Below are 20318 nucleotides of genomic sequence, written 5' to 3'. Positions count from 1 at the left end.
TTATTTATTTAAAAAAGAAGACATTAACAAAACCATAGGGTAGGAGGGGTACAACTCCACACAATTCCCACCACCAGATCTCTACATCCTATCCCCTCCCCTGATAGCTTTCCTATTCTTTATCCCTCTGGGAGTATGAACCCAAGGTCATTGTGGGTTTCAGAAGGTGGAAGGTCTGGCTTCTGTAATTGCTTCCCCGCTAAACATGGGCATTGACTGGTCAATCCATACTCCCAGTCTGCCTCTCTCTTTTCCTAGTAGGGTGGGTCTCTGGGGAAGCGGAGCTCCAGGACACATTGGTGGGGTCCTCTGTCCAAGGAAGTCTGGTTGGCATCATGCTGGCATCTGGAACCTGGTGGCTGAAAAGAGAGTTAACATACAAAGCCAAACAAATTGTTGTAACAATTATGGACCTAAAGGCTGGAATAGTGCAGATGAAGTGTTGGGGGTACTCACTGCAGACTCTTGTGTACTTTTGCTTTCAGGTATATATTTTGCACTAGTTTATGGGTACATGTGAACATAGGTTCTATCTCAGGGGACCTGGTCTATACCTAGGTTTTGGGACTTTGTTAGGAAGTGGACCACCTGGAATGGAATTAGAGAATACTATGAAAGGAAAGGTCTCACCCGAGTAATGAAGCTGAAGGGTTGTCATTCCACACCAGTGGTCTCTGGATACAGTCTGAAGTGAAGCATGCTGAGGTGACACTCGTTGCATTGATTAGGTTGTGATTGGTGGATGCAATATTATTTGATATGAATTGAGAGAATCATGCAGGAAAGTGCTCCCCACCCTAAGGTTCCAGGACTGGGGAAAATATAGGCTCAATAGTGGAAATGTGAGGTTCCTGCTGTCTTAGGGTTCAAGAAGACAATAGATAGTTATTGTTATCATCACATTATTTGGTAATTGGGTTAACTTTGTAAAGTCCCTTTGTTAGGATTTGCTGTATAATACCCAACATCTTGTATATAGCTGTGCCACTGGTTGCTTCTGTTCTCCCTGGTCTAGACTTTTGAGAGAGTCAACATATCTAAGACTATGTATTAAAAAGACTCTGTGCTTTAAAAAGTTTGAGACATACAATCAGTTTTTCCCCTCCCATATTAATTAAATAGTGATTCATATGACTACAGTTTAATAGGAGTGTACATAAACACCATTCTCACCACCAAAAGACTGTGTCCCATCCCACCTACACCCCCCCTTTCCCCGCCCCCTGCCGCCCCAGGAACCCGAATGTCTACCTTCCCCCTCACCACAGGTTTTTACTTTGGTGGCCTACTCTAGGTTTAGTCAAATCCTGCTTTTAGTTTCCCTTTCTGTTCTTTCTCAACTTCTGTTGATGAGTGGGATCGTCCCATACTCCTCTTTATCTTTCTGACTTAGCTCACTTAACATAATTCCTTCTAGTTCCATCCAAGATGGGTCAGAGAAGGTGGGTTCATTGTTCTTAATAGCTGTGTATATGTCTTTCTTTTATATAAATCAACATTTGAAGGTATGATATGACTTTCTTATTTTTCCTTAAGATAATAATGTAATTCAGGGAAGTGGGAAAGAGGCAACCTACAAAGATACACCCCCACCAGGAAACATAACACTGCAAGGAAAAAAGCGATTAATTTCTGCCAGAAGTTCAGAAAGCATACCAGCAGAGCAAGACCCAGGGAAGAAATGCAGAAATGCTGACCAGGGAGAGTCTATTATTTCATCCAAGGTGATTTAAAAAAAAATTATCATGTGATTGTTTCTTTTCTCTGCTAAGTGTTCTAGATAGGAATTTACTATATGCTATACAATACAAGTTAAAATCAAAGCTGCTTTTTATACTGAAATTAATGTTTCATGCTATTTGTGAGGTAGAAAATAAAAAAAATTAATTTAGACATTATCAGACTGTAAAAACACACACACACAATTTGACACTGGTCATAATTTGGTACCTCCTTTTTTAAAAAAAGAAATTGTTTTTCTAATTTTTAAATCTCAATTTTTTTTGTTGTTGTTGTTGATAGGACACAGAGAAATTGAGAGAGCAGGGGGCAAGGGAGAGAAAGATACCTGAAGCACTGATTCATTGCTCACTGAAGCTTCACCTTCCGTAAGTGAGGACTGGGAGCTTGAACCTGCATATGGTGTGTGTATGCTCAGCTGGGTACTCCACCACCTAGCCACTCGTCCCTCCACTTTGAAAATCTGGTTTCCTCTATTTTACACTTAACTATATTGGTCTTGCTTTAAGTACTAAGAGAAGAATAACTGATGGCATTCCCTGTTTTAGGATTATGAGGGGTTAATGAACAGTGTTTGTGAACTTATACTTTTTTTTTTTTCCAGTCATCATCAGAGCATCACCTGCCTGGTATTTTTCATGTAGAGACAGAAACAACAGAGACAGACAGACAGACACACTAGAGCACCAGATGTTCCTCCAGTGTTGTGGGGGGCTAGATTTGAATCTGGGTCTTGCACATGACACAGCAGGCTTGCTAGCTAGCTAGCAATTTTGCCAGCTCTCATTGTGTGTTTTTTTTTTGGGGGGGGGGGTTGTTTTGTTTTAGAGGAAAAAAAGAGTGTTTTTCTGTGTTTGCTTTAGTGTTTTATTTATTTATTTAATCCACACACAGGGAGTGAACCCAGGTCCTTGCACATGCACAACATAGTGAGCAGCCTCCCCTGTCTAATTTTCTGTTCCTTATCTTTTAGAGAATGAGGGAGAGGAAGGGAGAGACACCACAGTGTCATTCCATCATCCATGGACTACTCTGGTGCCACTCCCAGTGATCACATGTGTGTGCCAGGGGTTGAACCTAGAACTGCACACACAACAGGGAGGCAACTCTGTAGTATCATGTGTGCACAAGCCCAGGGTTCATTCTTTGCCATGACTTTCAAAAAAGAATCTCAAAGGTTATAAAATGGCAAAATAATAATAATAATAATAATAATAATAATAAATGTATATATAAAACTATTTCTTCACTTCAAAGACTTTCCTACCAATAATTAGTGCAAAGAATACAAGAAAAGATGTCAATTTTGACTTTTTGGGCTTGAAGTGCATAGAATATTGAGGAAGAAATGTCTTGCTACCAGTTGAATGTATGATTATTCAAAGTTAAAGAGTAAAGTTGGGAGGTTGGAATTTTTACTCATTATTATATGGATGCCAGTGAGATTGATGAAAAACATTCTTTTCAAGGCAGGCTTGCAAACAACAACACATTAGCTCATTTTCCAGGGCTAAGTCTTTATCATGCCATACAGTACATTAAAACTTCAGATAGTTGAGGGGTAGAGCAAGACTTGTTGGGAAAGTTAATGGGCTATTTTAACAATCTCAACAGAGCATTTCAGCTGTCTGTAAGCATCAAGGTCACCTACCAGCTCTATACTGCCCAAACTCTTTGAGATCTCCAGGATGGATTTTTATGGTCCAGGAACCTGGCCTCTTTATCATGAATATTCAGCCTTTCACACTTCCTTTTTCATATTTCTAGCTAACTTAAGAAACAAGTAGTATGCACTTATAAAATAGGGACTTTTCTATTCTTTTTAATTTCTTCCAAGTCCAGAGCACCTTTCAGCTTTCTTGTTCCTTACTTGCCAATTCAGTTATTTGCTCTGGCTCATAAACTTTATAATTGGCACAGAACAAATTTTATGTCTCAGCAAACTTACAGATTACTGCATGTAATGGATTTTTTGGATCATTTATAAATAATTGAAGCCATGAATGTTAAATTCTTGAATGCTAAGGGTCTACAGAATATCAATATTTCATGGAGTTCCATAAAGAACATTATGAATTCTAGTTTTCATGCCCCTTAAAATATATTTGAGATCCTTGATTTATTGTATTCACGTCTGTGACTTTACCATTCCTCTTTGTTCTGTAATAAATTTACATGTAAATTCCTTGTGAAGATTTTTTTTAATTTAATGGAATAGAGGGCATTGAAATGATACTAAATGTTCCATAACTTATATTTTATTTGAAACGTTTTTCATTTTAAATGGCAAAATAATACCTGCTTATAAAAATAGCATGTATAATAAAAAGTGAAAAATCTTTTTTTGACCTTTCCTTTAATACCATTGCATTACTAATACTTCATTTAGTATGCTTCTTAATCTTTTTATTTGGATTTACACAAGTACACATAGATATATAGGGATAAAAAAGCAAACTAGAATATATATTATATATATAAATATATACTATTTATTTGTACTTTATATTTTAGAGAGAGGGAAGGAGAGATGAAAAATGAGGGAGAGACAGAGAGAGCGATACTACAGCATCATTTTTCTATACATGAAGCTTCCCTGTCTGTTTTTCATGGTGCCCTGACATGGTGCTGGAGCTCAAGCCCAGTGCACATACATATACTCTATCAGGTGAGCTGTTTCCTGGCTCCTTGTTCTTTACTTTAAAAAGCTTTTGGAGGGCTGGGGAGATGGCATAATGGTTATAAGAAGTTTTTTTTTTTTTTGCCTCCAGGGTTATTTTTAGGGCTTGGTGCCTGCACTAACAATCCACTGCTCCCTTCCCCCCCTTTTTTTTTTGTTGCCCTTGTTGTTTTATTGTTGTTGTGGCTATTATTGTTATTGCTGTCATTGTTGCCAGATAGGACAGAGAGAAATGGAGAAAGGAGGGGAAGACCGAGAGGAGGGGAGAGAAAGATAGATAGCTGAAGACCTGCTTCACCTCCTGGCCTGTGAAGCGACTCCCCCCCCTGCAGGTAGGGAACCAGGGGCTCAAACCAGGATCCTTGAGCCGGTCCTTGCACTTCGTGCCATGCGCATTTAACCTGCTGCACTACCACTTGACCCCTTGTAAAAAGTCTTTAGATATGTTTAGACCTACTTTTTTTTTTTAAACCTCTGAATAAGGGTTAAGGTTACCCAACAAGATCTCTTTCACTCTCTGACCCAGTTTCTATAGTTCTAATGAGAATACTTGCTTGGCTCAAAATACCTTTAATTGGTTAAATTATTCAGACTACTTTAAAGGAATCTGTTTATTTTCTGTATTGCTCGTAATTTAACTTCATGTACATTTTTTTCTGTGAGGGGGAAGTCATTTTCTCATTTAACTATATTTCTCAAAAATGTAAATGATTATAATTAGAGGGTAGAAATAAAATAATGCAGTAATATATAAGAAATTATAATCTTTGTGCATGTTAAAACATGACCTTATTGTAAAGGAAATATGAAAGTCTAGGAAATTCTTTTGGGGAAAGATTATGTTCAAATGAAAACAGATATGTTTTCCATATTTTGTTTGTATTTTTCTGATTATTTTTTCACTGAATGACATAATTGTAAAGGTTTACTACCACTATGAATTATTTTCTCACATATGGATATTAAACTAGAGACAAAAATAGAGAGTTTTAGATAGCTCTACAGTATGAATCTTAAACATTTAAAAAGTATATGTTGCTTGAATCTCATTTTTCATTCCTGTTGTTCTTGGTCTAATTTCTTTCTGTTTTCTGATTTATTTACAGGAAGTATCACAGTGTTCAACAATAAATAACACAGAGGTAAATAATGTAAAGATTGATCCACAAAGAAACATAATTCCAGTAGAAGAACTTGGTGAAGTTTCTGAACAGAAAGCCACCACACAGCATAAAGAAAACAACGCAACAAACTATTTGGAAAGTTCTTTGTGTACTCCAGGCAGGTTATTCAGTGAGTCTCAAGGATCTCATCCTGAGTCTAGCTCTGATCCCTCCAACCCTGCAACTTTGTGTGCAAAGGCAACTGATTCAGATTTACAGGTTTCTGAGGAAAACAAGGTTAAAAGAACATCCTGCATGTATGGTGCAAACTGCTACAGGTAAATGAAATTGCAAGTAACATATTCATTTCTTTATTTCATCATCAGGTATTTCTGTAGACATATGCTATAAGGTATTGTTAAAAGCCCAATAAGCCTCATACATCTAAAGGTTGGATCTTGGTCATACCTTTACTTCTTTGTCCTTTCTCAGTATGTGTTCTAGAAATACTCTGAGAAGCTTTTAAGATACAGTAAGGAATTAAACGCTTCATATGTAGACATGCTGACTGATGCAAAGATCTGAACACTGAGGAATCCAGACTTGAATATTGAATCACTCAGACCTAAATACCTGCATTTTATTTAATTAATTAATTAATTAATTTTTTAAAGAAAGGATAAATTAACAAAATCATAGGGTAGAAGGGGTACAACTCCACACAATTCCCACCCATCCCCTCCCCTGATAGCTTTCCCATTCTCTATCCCTCTGGGAGCATGGACCCAGGGTGGTCGTTGTGGGTTGCAGAGGATGAAAGGTCTGGCTTCTGTAGTTGCTACTCCGCTGAACATGGATGTTGACTGGTTGATCCATACTCCCAGTCTGCTTCTCTCTTTCCCTAGTAGGGTGGGTCTCTGGGGAAGCGGAGCTCCAGGACACATTGGTGGGGTCTTCAGTCCAGGGAAGCCTGGCCGGCATCCTGATGGCATCTGGCACCTGGTGGCTGAAAAGAGAGTTAACATACAAAGCCAAACAAATTGTTGAGCAGTCATAGACCCAAAGGTTGGAATAGTGGAGAGGAAGTGTTGGGTGGGGGGTACTCACTGCAAACTCTAGTGTACTTTTGCTTTCAGGTATACATTTTGCACTAGTTTATGGGTACGTGTGAACATAGGCTCTATCTCAGGGGACCTGGTGTATATCTAGGTTTTGGGGCTTTGTTAGAAAGTGAACCACCTGGGATGGAATTAGAGAATACTATGAAAGGAAAGGTCTCACCCGAGTAATGAAGCTGAAGGGTTGTCATTCCACACGTGAAGTCTCTGGACAGAGCCTGAGCTGAAGCATGTTGAGGTGGCAATCGTTATATTGATTAGGTTGCGATTGGCTGATGCAATATTATTTGATATGGATTGGGAGAGGCATGCGGGAAAGTGGGCCCTATCCAAAGGTTCCAGGACTGGGGGAAATATAGGCTCTAAGTGGAGATGTGAGGTTCCTGCTGTCTTAGGGTTCAAAAAGACAATGGATAGTTAATGTTATCATCACATTATTTGGTAATTGGGTTAACTTTGAAAAGTCCTTTTGTTAGGGTTTGCTGTACAGTACCCAGTATCTTGTATGTAGCTGTGCTATTGGTTGCTTCTGACCTACTTGGTCTAGGCTTTTGAGGGAGTCCGCATATCAAATACACAGCCTGTATATTAAAAAGACTCAGTCTATGTTTTAAAAACTTCACACATACAATTAATTTTTCCCCTCTCGTATTAATTAACTAGTGATTTATATGACTACACTTTACTAGGAGTGTACATAAACACCATTCCCACCACCAAAAGACTGTGTCCCATCCTACCCACTCACCCCCACCGGCCCAGGAAGCTGCATGTCTACCCCTCACCACAGGGTTTTTACAGATCTTCTTTCTCAACTTCTGTCGATGAGTGGGATCATCCCATACTCATCTTTATCTTTCTGACTTAGCTCACTTAACATAATTCCTTCTAGCTCTGTCCAAGATGGGTCAGAGAAGGTGAGTTCATTGTTCTTGATAGCTGTAAATACCTGCATTTTAATACTCTTATTTAGTTACTAGAGAGAGTCTTCATAAGTAGATAGAAGTACGAAGAAAATTTTGGATTGTGTCTAGGCATCTAATTGTTCTTGAGCATTTTCTTTTATACAGTAATCTGTTGGTGCTTTTGAATTGTTATAATGCCAAACAAAGGAATTTAATATATGTTTTCAGGGATGATTGGTTAATTGGATATTTAGTTCATTTATCTTATATTTTCTAATTTCCTTCTTTGTTAACTCAAATTATAATACTTTAGTTTTAGGCTATGTTTTTATCTATAATGCTTATACTTATATGTTTACAGTTGCGTAGCCCTATTCAGAATCTTTCTCATCTAAATTTGTCAAACCAATTATCTAATTAATACACTCCGCAGAATTTATTTTATTTTATATGTATATTATTTATATATATTTTTTTCCCTTTTGTAAATCAATATTAAATGACTAATAAAAAATTAAAAAGGGGCTGGATGGTGGCACCCTGGTTGAGTTCACATTTTACAATGCAAAAGAGGACTGGGGTCGAGCTCCCTATCCCCACCTGTAGGGGAAAAGCTTTGTGAGTGGTGAAGTAGTGCTGTAGGTGTCTCTCTGTCTCTCTCCCTCTCTGTCACCCCCTTCCTCCTCAATTTCTGCCTGTCTCTACCAAAAAAATAAAGATAATAATAAAAATTCCTTAAAATTAAAAAAAAAAGGGCACAGGAGCTGAATAGACACTTCATCAAAAAAAAAGCATACATATGTAAGATATATTTAAAAATCATCATTTACCCCTTTATTATCAATAAAGTAAATGCAAAACAAAACTATAATGAGATATCACCTCACATCTATAGAAATAGCCTATATCACAAAGACCAGAAACCAATCCAAAAGTAACTCTTGGATTTGGACCACAGAATAGATATTATCACAATAAATAGTATCATAATGTACCCAAAGGGTCGAGAGGGTCCACTAAATTATGGTGGAGGCATATCAACACTTGGGTGGTGAAGTGGTGAAACTTCAGAGGGGATGTGGAAAAGCCCTCTTGGAACATAAACAGTGATCATTAACCAATAGTGTAAAGTGAAAATAAAAATTACCATTTTAGCACTTGAATAACAATATTTTTCAATTTCAAAAGTAACAATTTATACATTTATTCACAGTTTAGTCTGTTTTCAATGACCTTAGTTCTCCATATGGAACATAATGTTTGGACTTGTAGAATAGAATTAAAACTGGCCACAGAAAGAGTTCAGTGGGTAAAGTACATTCCTTATAGGCTTGAGACCCAGGTTCGGTTCCCCAGCACTGTCTGTGACTTGAATGATGCTCTAGTTTCTCTCCTATAATATGCAGATGGATGCAGCTTTGGAAGTACATAAACCTTCTGTTATTTTGGATTTTTGAAAAATCATGTTTGGTATTTGTATTAGTTCCTTAGGACTATCATAATCCTCAGAGCCCTATCCCACTAGGGAAAGATAGAAACAGGCTGGGGGTATGCCAACATGCTGGACCTGCCAACACCCATATCCAACGGAAAAGCAATTACAGAAGCCAGACCTTCCACTTTTTGCACCCCATAAAGATCTTTGGTCCGTAATCCCAGAAAGATAAAGAATAGGGAAGCTTCTAATGGATGGGGATGGAATACGGAACTCTGGTAGGAAATGTATGGGATTGTACCCCTGTTATCCCACGATCTTGTCAATCATTATTAAATCACCAAAAACAAAACAACAACAAAAACAGTTCAAACTGACTTGGTGAAATAACTCACGTGAATAGTGTGCTGCTTTGCTATGCGTGTGACCCAAGTTTGAGGCTGGCCCCACTGCATCGAAGGAAGTTTCAATGCTATGGTCTCTTTTAGTCTCTCTGTGTCTTTTCTGTCTAAATAAGTAAATAATTTTTTCTAAAGGCATAGTCCAGACTGCCCTAATTCCTGTTATTTCTTTGGATGGTCCATAATGCTTTAAATATTCTGATTCCTTTTTCTTATCCTTACCTTAATTAACAATCCTGCTCCTATTCATCTCTTTTCTGAATCCTTTTCAGATGTGCCCATTCTTCCCCAAATTGCACATCCTTTGTTTTATGCTATTTTTCTAATATAGTTTCAAATAGTTGATTTTATTTTTAGATACCATATTAAATATGTAACCATTGATTGGTAATTCTTTCTTTACATGTCTCTTAATAGAATGTTATTCCTGTAGGATATTTTGGGGGGAAGGGGTTCTTTTTAGATCATTGCACGAAGGAGCCACTCGACTCCAAGTTAGAAGCAGACTCCTCCAAAATGGTTATATCATACAAGTTGTGAGGATTTTAAACTTGTGACAAGGAACAGAAGAAAAAATCTACTCACTGCAAGGAAATCATCACTTAAGCTTCAGTGACTCTAGGGCATTTGTGTTCAACACTTTGGTGCCTTGCAGTTGACTCTTATCTATGTATTTAACACAAATTTCTGTTTTGAATTTTAGTTTAGATATCCAGCAGTTATATCTGCAGACACTTCAGAGTCAACATTTCAGGCAGTCATGTCTTACTTAAATGATTTGTGAAATAAAATAACAAAACAGCATTTAAGTTTGTGGGGATAATTTATTACAAAAATCCTTTAAAATTTTATTATAATAATTTATTATTCTGCTTATTTGTTTGTTTCTACCAGAGCACTGCTCAACTCTAGCTTACGGTGGTCCTGGGGAATGAATCTGGGACCTTTGGTGCCACAGACATGAATATCTGTTTGCATGTTACACTGTCTCCTTATTGTAATGATTTTATGTATTTCAATTGTATGTGAAATTATAATGTATAAGTATAGCACAAAAGTGTTTAGAGGTTATAGAAACTGCTCTAGTTTGGATAAGTTACATAAATGGCATTATACACAATTATTGCTTTGACTGACTTATTTCATTTAGCTATCCTCAAATATAATCCAATATGTGCTAGAATGTCAATTGATTAGCATTCCTATCTATCTTAATAATGGCAACATATATATATATATATATATGTGTGTGTGTGTGTGATGTAATATTGCATATTACTGAGAAAACAGTGAAATTGTAGACACACATGTATTTTTTTATTTCTTAAGTGTGCTTTAGGTTAAAAAAATATAATTTATAGAGTCAGTTGACAGTTAAACTGGTAAAGTGCATGTTTCATTATGTATGTGTATCTGGATATAAAACACAGCACCACTTAGACACAACATAGGCAACAATAAAGAAACTTTATGGATGGTAAAAATAAAAAGGCTGAATAATGTTCCATTGTATGTACAAACCACAGTTGATTTGTCAGTGAATACTTGGCTTGCTTCCATATCTTTGCTCTTGTGAATAATGATGCTATGAATATAGGTATGCAAATGATTATTCATTTATTTGTTTGTTTTTTAATTATAAAAAGGAAACACTGACAAAAACCATAGGATAAGAGGGGTATAACTCCACACAGTTCCGGCCACCAGAACTCCATATCCCATCCCTCCCTGGTAGCTTTCCTATTCTTTATCCCTCTAGCCCTAGTGGGGGAGTCCTGAGATTCCCAAACAGACAGGATGGGCCTAGACCTCAAATAGATCCCTGTCTCCATTGTTACTGGTCATCTCTATCAGGAACAACACAATAGACCCCTTTGTGGGCCCCCATAGGGCCTTACCATCAACGTGGATCAACAATGGCAAATGATTTTTAATATCCTACTTTTAATTCTTTTGGATATGTAAGAAGTGAAATTTTTATATCACATGGTAGTTTTATTTTTAACTTTTTGAGGAACCACCAAACTGTTTTTCATAGCAGCTGTACCATTTTATATTCCTGCCAACTATGTACAAGGTTTATAATTTCTCTATATCCTTACTAACACTTGTAATTTCCTGGTTGTTTTCTGTAATGATAGCCATCCTAATGGATACCATTTGTCATTGTTTTTGAATTTCTTTCCCAAGTGATTATGTGATGTTAATAATACTTTCATATGCATACTGATCCTTTGTATATCGTCTTTAGAGAAATGTCTGTTCAAGAACTTGCCCATTCTTAAATCAAATTATTTCATTTTGGTTATTGTAATAAGTTATTTATGCAGTTTAGATAGTAAAGTGACTCTTTACTATGTACATGACTTGCAAATATTTTCTTCTGTTCTGTGGGTTCTTTTCAATATTAGTTGTGCTCTCAAATGCACAGTAAGTTTTAATTCTGATAGTCCGATTGCCTTTTAACAGTGTTTTAATTCTGATATAGTCTGATTGTCTTTTAACAAGAAGTTTTAATTCTGATATAGTCTGATTGTCTTTTTAACATCTGTTCCATTTGTATGTAGCAAGAAATCTTTTTGTTAAATTCAGTATAAAAATTTTCCTTTGTATTCTTCTACAACTTTTCTGTTTGTGTCTATGCTTCATTTTGAGTTGATTTAAGAGTAAGGTCCAACTTTATTGTGTGTGTGTGTGTGTGTGTGTGTGTGTGTGTGTGTGTGTGTGTGTGTATGTGTGTGTACATTTCCCCCCCACCTCTGTTGGAAAAAACTCTTCTTTCCCTTATTGAATAGTGACAGCACTGTTGTTTCAAATCAGTTGTTAATCACATATGTGAAAGCTTATTTCTGGATTCTCTTTTGTGTTTATATGTTGTTCTTATGCGAGTACCATACTGTTTTGCTTGCTATAGATTTTTAAATGTAAAAATTAGGAGTTATGAGAACATTAGCTTTTTTCCCTGAGATTTATTTTGCAGTATAGGATTCTTTTGGAATATTAGTGATATTCTGTTATAATCTTAACAAACAGTACTTTGGTATATTCAATATACTAAATCTTTAAAAGCAATAATATGTGTATAGGTTATATATATGTATACATATACATATATATATTCTATATAAAATATTTACAAATTATCCATTGACATTATGACCTACTATATGTCATCAGAAATTTGTTTTGCTGCCATAGAATTCTGTATTATCTTGATGTCATGAGCTATTTTTGTTAAAGCAAATGTAGCCAATGATGAATTAGATATACTTTGGTTTCCTGATATATCCTATTATATTTTTCTAATCTAACTAGAAACCTGGTATTCATGAACTTTTTTATGATAGAACTTTTCTCATTTTAATAGGAAGAATCCTGTCCATTTCCAGCATTTTAGTCACCCTGGTGATAGTGATTATGGAAGTGAACAAGCTATGTGTCAAGATGAGGCTGATGAACGACCTTTATGTCCTTATGGAGCATCTTGTTACAGGTAGTTAAACGTGAAAGTTTTAGCTGTGAATTTTTTTTAACCTAATCTCTGATATTTATACTGGAAACACTTTATCTCAAGCCATTAACTTTCTGTTTTTACCTCCCACATAGATTATCACTTTGTCAATAGGCAGGTTTATAATGTTTCTCTTATCTAATTCTAAATTGGTTATTTACAAGCCTTGTAAAATTTCCTAAATGTTATGACTATTTTTTTTCCTCATTTCTAATTTTTTCCCAAAATATAAATACTTAAAATTTGCCAGTGCTACCCCCTCCTTCCTACACATTATCCAAGCACTTCAGTGTGATATAAATCAGGTCAGGCTGTTACCTCTGTCAAGTAAACTTCTAGTACTCCAGTATTCTTGCTATACTAAGAATGAAACTCCATACTATGAGAAAAAGTAAGAGTACTTCCCTTTTGTCCTATATTATATTATGCCCATCTGTATTATGCACTGTAGAATTTGTCTCATGAAATGTTTGCTGCTTTACTGGAATTATTTCTTCTGCAAACATTTACATGTGCTTGTAAAAGAAAAGCATTTATATGTCTATATTTTCAGAAAAAACAAACTTGAAATAGCTTATATAAAAATTCATGATAACATTCCAAAATGAAGTATGCATTAAAAAGTTTGAGACATTCATTTTCCACCTCTCATATTAATTAAATAGTGATTTATACGACTACAAGGTAACAGGAGTATACATAAACACCATTCCCACCACCAAAAGACTGTGTATGAATTGACCTGTCAACGCCCATGTTCAGCGGGGAAGCAATTATAGAAGCCAGACCTTCCACCTTCTGTAACCCATAATGACCCCAGGTCCATGCTCCCAAGAGGGTTAAAGAATAGGAAAGCTATCAGGGGAAGGGATGGGATACGGAATTCTGGTGGTGGGAATTGTATCCCTCTTATCCTGTGGTTTTGTCAGTGTTTCCATTTTATAAATAATTTTTTTTTAAAAAAACTAAGATAAGCAAAAAAAAATTCATTATACTTTTTTATTAGTGATTTAATAATGAGCAATTCATGATACTTTAGTGATATACCTTTTTGCTTTTAAAAAAATGTTTGTTCACTTTTAGATGATAAATTTCCCAATAGTAGTCTCATATTATATGCCACCTACCTAATTTTTAAAAATTATGTAGTATTTCCAAGTATTGTTATCTATTGTAAGAAGCTTTCATCATGATTGAGCAAATATGAAAACACAGTGCTACATATATAGATGATTATTTTTTTTCAGCCATTCTATTCCATGAGTAAACAGAAAAACAAATAATCTATCTAGAATAAAGAATATATATACGATATAAGACGACTGTTTAGAAAAAGATACTTATTAGATTTTTTTTCTGTACTATAGACAATGTTAACATTTTCTCATTTGCTATATTTTTTAAAAATCTGAAGTTAGATCAGCTTAATAATGATCATTTGGAAAAACTAGTTGATACTATTTTAAGTATCAAACCCAATTAAGTGATTTGTTCATTTTATTTTGGACACTAGATCATCAGAAGACTAGCTCAGTTTAGTGCATTTGATTAGCCCAAGGTACTTGTGTGAATTATGACATTAGACACTTGATATCCAGAATAACCCTGTGATTTCTGTGCTTGCCTCTGACTCATTTACTTCCGCTGGTGCCTAATAGACTATATACAGAGCTTAACTCCCATCCTCACCTGTTCAATTAATCATTGCACCTATAGAAATGGAATTCATTTTCAACTAGTTCACTGCAAAAATGTAAAGTTAAACTTACATTCATTGTGTCAGATTTGCAAAACATTAGGTATATATTATACAAATGAAAATGTTGATACTTGATGTTTTTAGAAGTCTGTGCCCCACTTAAAAACAGTGATTACCTTCTAAGAGGGATGAGTAAGGAATTGTGTTTGTTGTCAACTATGGTACTCTTATCTTAATGAATCCACAGCATGATCTGCTTGCTTGAAAAACACCATTTGCCACAACCAAACTCATTTTTCAAACTGAGTATTTGGTGATAAGTGAATTTATTGTATTGTTATTTGTTGGACCAGATTTATAGGTACAATTTAAAAACATTTTCTATTTTTCTTTTATCTATGAAAGTTCTTCCAACTTATTACAGTGTTACGTTAAATGATTACAAATGCAGATATACATTAGCCTTGACAAAAAAACACTGGAGTGCCTTCTATGTTTTTTTTCTTTTTTCTTTTTCTTTTCTTTTTTTTTTTTTTACTTTTATTTGCTATTAATTTAACTACATATTCACTTTAATACTAATTTTTTTCCTCTATGGTATTAATGTTAATTGGGCATATAAGAATTTTTTAGCATAGATAATAAGTTTCAATTATCTTCAGTTAATAGATGGGCCTTTTTTAAATTGGATGTTTTCTATTCTATTTCTCTTTTTGTTATTTAAGACTATACTTTTTCTTTGAAATTTTGAGACTTTAATGTTTGATAACATAGGATTTATTTGGGGGAGGGAAGGCTTACCATAAGTTTTGGGTTTCAGAACTACAAGAAAATTATTTTTGGAATAAAACAACACTATGATATGACCACTCACTGAACAAATCTTCAGTATCTAACATGCTAGTTGCTATTATGGAAACTAATATAAAATAATACCTAGATTCATTCAAAATGCTTAACAGTGAGATTTGGTATTGAATTATCAAGTTTTGGAAGGAAATAAAAATAATTTGCTCTTGCTGTAAGATTCCACTTTTCTGGACCAACTTTTTCAGATAGAGTGAGAGAAAGAGAAAGTGGCAGAAACACCACAGCACTGAATCTCCAGCCAGTGTGATAGTACTTCCATATAATGTGCAGGGAGCTTCAACCTGGGCCTCTGTGCATTTTAAGGCAGGCACCCTACCAGGTGAGCTATCTCACCAGCACCCCACCTCAAAATTATCATTGTGGTGCAACTACTGTTACCTAATATCTAAGTACCTCTTTATGCTGGAGTAAGAATGCTTTTTTTAAAAAAGTTTTTTAAAATTTTATTTATTTATTTTCACTTTTGTTGCCGATGTCTTTTTATTGTTGTAGTTATTGTCGTTGTTATTGATGTCATTGTTGTTAGATAGGACAGAGAGAAATGGAGAGGGGAGGGGAAGACAGAGAAGGGGAGAGAAAGATTAAGACACCTACAGACCTGCTTCACCGCCTGTGAAGGGACTCCCCTGCACGTGGGGAGCTGGGGGCTCGAACCGGGATCCTTACTCCAATCCTTGTGCTGTGTGCCACGTGCGCTTAACCCTTTGCGCTACCACCCAAATCCCAAGAATGCCTTTTAAAACCATCAGGTTTAGATTCTAGTTATGGTTTTTGTCAATACCATAGCACAATTTTGCATGATTTGTTTTCCAGGGTTTTAACATTTAGATTCTATTGAAAACCTGCAAAAACCTCAGAGGTTGATGTTCTGGAACTTGCACTCAGTAATGAAGAAATACAGAACAAGGAACAATATACATCTATAGTATGTACATAAATTCAGATCAGTTATATTCTTTCTTAGTTTTCTTGGATGTCTCCTCTTTTTTCCTGCCTATAATTACTTCAGATTTAGTCCCTTGATCCCATTATCCTGTTTCCACTCCCTTGGTGAGCAAATTCAATCTAATGATTACAAACTCATATATTTAAATACCATACTTGGTTATAAAGTTGGTAGTTTAAGCTTAACACAAGTGAAACAAAATGCTTGATTTCTTTCCAAATCATTTTATTGAGGGTGTAATGTTTTATAGTGCAGTTGTTGACACATGAGTACAATTTCTCATCTCCCCATGATGGGTGTCTTTAAAACACTCTTATTCTCAACTTAGGTCCGTTGCCACCATCATGCACTAATGCTATCTTCCCACCCTGTCTTCTCTCCCAGAGTCCTTTGCTTTGATGCATTACAACACAGAGATCTTGATTTTTATCATGAAACTTCTCCTTTCTCAAGTTCTCTCCATTTTTACAAATGACTTCACTGTTCATATAGTGTTTACGTCCCAAACGAAGAAGCACTCTTCATTTTTCTCTTTTCTTCACATCAGTCTGTCAGCAGCCCCTGCCATTTCAGCTTTTTTTAAAAAAAATTCTTTATTGGGGAATTAATGTTTTACATTTGACAGTAAATACAATAGTTTGTACATGCATAACATTTCTCAGTTTTCCACATAACAATACAACCCCCACTAGGTGCACTATCATCCTTCTTGGACCTGTATTCCCCCACCCACTCACCCCAGTCTTTTACTTTGGTGCAATATGCCAATTCCAGTTCAGGTTCTACTTGTGTTTTCTCTTCTGATCTTGTTTTTCAACTTCTGCCTGAGAGTGAGATCATCCCATATTCATCCTTCTGTTTCTGACTTAGTTCACTTAATGTGATTTTTTTCTAGGTCTGTCCATGATCGGCTGAAAATGGCGAAGTCACGTTTTTTTTTAATAGCTGAGTAGTATTCCATTGTGTATATAAGCCACAACTTGCTCAGCCACTCATCTGTTGTTAGACACCTGGGTTGCTTCCAGGTTTTGGCTATTACAAATTGTGCTGCTAAGAACATATGTGTACACAGATATTTTTTATGGGTGTGTTGGGTTCCTTAGGATATATCCCCAGGAGAGGAATTGCAGGGTCATAGGGTAGGTCCATTCTAGCCTTCTGAGACTTCTTCATCCAGGTTGTTCTCCACAAAGGTTGGGCCAATTTACATTCCCACCAGCAGTGCAAGAGGGTTCCTTTGACCCCACAACCTCTCCAGCATTTTCTGCTATTACTTTTTCTGGTGTATGACTTCACAGGAGTGAAGTGGTATCTCATTGTTGTCTTTATTTGCATTTCTCTGACAATCAAAGGCTTGGAGCATCTTTTCATGTGTTTCTCAGCCTTTTGGATCTCTTCTGTGGTGAATATTCTGTCCATGTCCTCCCCCATTTTTGGATGGAGTTTATTTGTTTTCTTGTTGTTGAGTTTGGCAAGCTCTTTATATATTTTGGCTATTAAACTCTTGTCTGATGTATGGCATGTAAAGATTTCTCCCATTCTGTGAGGGATTTCTTTGTTTGGGTAGTGGTTTCTTTAGCTGTGCAGAAGCTTTTTAATTTGATGTAGTCCCATGGGTTTATACTTGCCTTAGTCTTCTTTGTAATTGGATTTGTTTCATTGAAGATGTCTTTAAAAAATGATGCAGAAAAGAGTTCTGCCAACATTTTCCTCTAAGTAGCTGATAGTTTGTGGTCTAACATCCAAGTCCTTGATCCACTTGGAATTTACATTTGTGTTTGGTGAAATATAGTGGTTCAGTGTCATTCTTCTGGCATGTTTCAACCCATTTTTTCCAATACCATTTGTTGAAGAGACTCTACTTTCCCCATTTAATAGTTTGGGGCACCTTTGTCAAAGATTAGATGTCCATTTAATAGTTTGGGGTTTACTTCTGGGCTCTCATTTCTATTCCACTGGTCAGTGTGTCTGTTCATGTTCCAGTACCAAGCAGTTTTGATGCCAATGGCCCTATAATACAGTTTGAGATCTGAGAGTGTGATGCCTCCAGTTGTGTTCTTTCTTCTCAAAATTGTTTTGGCAATTCTAGGTCTTTTATTGTTCCAGATAAACATTTGTAGCAATTGTTCTATTCTCCTAAAAATGTGTTTGGGATCTTGATGGGGACAGCATTAAATCTGTATATGGCTCTGGGTAGTATATTCATTTTGATGATGTTAATTCTTTCAACCCATGAACATGGAATATCTTTCCACTTCTTTGTGTCTTTTTCAATTTCCTTGAGTAGTGTCTCATAATTTTCAGTATACAAGTCTTTCACTTCTTTGCTTAGGTTTATTCCTAGATATTTTATTGTTTTTGTTGCTATAGTAAAAGGAATTGATTTCTGGATTTCAACTTCTTCTAACTTAGTGTTTGCATAGAGGAATGCCACTGACTTTTGAATGTTAATTTTGTAGCCTGACACTTTACTGTATTTCCTGATGATATCCAAAAGCTTCTTGCTGGATTCCTTAGGTTTTTCTATGTGTACTATCATGTCATCTGAATATAAGGAGAGTTTGACTTCTTCTCTTCCAATCTATATGCCTTTAATTCCTTTGCTCCTGCCTGATTGCTATGGTAAGAACTTCCAACACTATGTTGAATAGTAATGGTGATAGTGGGCATCCCTGTCTAGTACCTGATCTAAGGGGAAATGTTTCCAGTTTTTCACCATTGAGTATGATGTTGGCTGTAGGTTTGCTATATATAGACTCCACTATCTTGAGGAATTTTCCATATATTCCTATTTTTTGTAGTGTTTTGATCACAAAAGGGATTTTGTATTTTGTCACAGACTTTCTCTGCATGTATTGATAAGACCATGTGATTTTTGGTCTTGCTTTTATTGATGTGGTAGATCATGTTGATTGATTTCCGTATATTAAACCAACCTTGCATCCCTGGAATAAACCCCACTTGGTCATGATGAACAATCTTTCTAATATACTGCTGTATCCCATTGGCTAGAATTTTGTTCAATATTTTAGCATCAGAGATATTGGTCTGTAGTTTTCTTTTTTGGTTGTGTCCCTGTCTGCTTTTGGTATCAAAGTGATGTTGGCTTCACTGAAGCTGGAAGGGAGTATTCCAGTGTCTTCAGTCATCTTGAAGACTTTTTATTTTTATTTTTTATTTAAGAAAGGATTAATTAACAAAACCATAGGGTAGGAAGGGTACAATTCCACACAATTCCCACCACCCAATCTCCATTTCCCACCCCCTCCCCAATAGCTTTCCCATTCTCTATCCCTCTGGGAGCATGGACCCAGGGTCATTGTGGGTTGCAGAAGGTAGAAGGTCTGGCTTCTGTAATTGCTTCCCCGCTGAACATGGGCGTTGACTGGTCGGTCCATACTCCCAGTCTGCCTCTCTCTTTCCCTAGTAGGGTGGGTCTCTGGGGAAGCAGAGTTCCAGGACACATTGGTGGGGTCTTCAGTCCAGGGAAGCCTGGCCGGCATCCTGATGACATCTGGAACCTGATGACTGAAAAGAGAGTTAACATATGAAGCCAAACAAATTGTTGAGCAATCATGGACCCAAAGCTTGGAATAGTGGAGAGGAAGTGTTAGGGGGGGTACTCACTGCAAACTCTAGTGTACTTCTGCTTTCAGGTATATATTTTGCAGTAGTTTACGGATACGTGTGAACATATACTCTTTCTCACAGAAACTGGTGTATATCTAGGTTTTGGGACTTTGTTAGAAAGTAAACCACCTGAGATAGAATTAGAGTATACTATGAAAGGAAAGGTCTCACCCGAGTAATGAAGTTGAAGGGTTGTCATTCCACACGTGAAGTCTCTGGACACAGTCTGAAGTGAAGCATGTTGAGGTGGCAATCGTTGTGTTGGTTAGGTTGTGATCGG

General features: G+C 36.2%; 1 protein-coding gene across 3 annotated transcripts in view; it reads left to right on the top strand.

Annotated features, from left to right (window-relative positions):
* APLF (aprataxin and PNKP like factor) overlaps positions 1-20318 on the top strand; it is an 89380-nt gene that overhangs the window by 42035 nt on the left and 27027 nt on the right. For all 3 annotated transcript variants that reach the window (XM_007521262.3, XM_060187172.1, XM_060187171.1), the window contains 3 exons: positions 1537-1724; positions 5527-5861; positions 12750-12875. In XM_007521262.3, coding sequence (XP_007521324.2) covers positions 1537-1724; positions 5527-5861; positions 12750-12875 — 649 coding nt within the window. The remainder of the gene's footprint in view (positions 1-1536; positions 1725-5526; positions 5862-12749; positions 12876-20318) is intronic.

Source organism: Erinaceus europaeus, chromosome 3, assembly GCF_950295315.1.
Source record: "Erinaceus europaeus chromosome 3, mEriEur2.1, whole genome shotgun sequence".
NCBI classification, from domain to species: domain Eukaryota; kingdom Metazoa; phylum Chordata; class Mammalia; order Eulipotyphla; family Erinaceidae; genus Erinaceus; species Erinaceus europaeus.
This window is presented reverse-complemented; position numbering and strand designations above follow the sequence as displayed.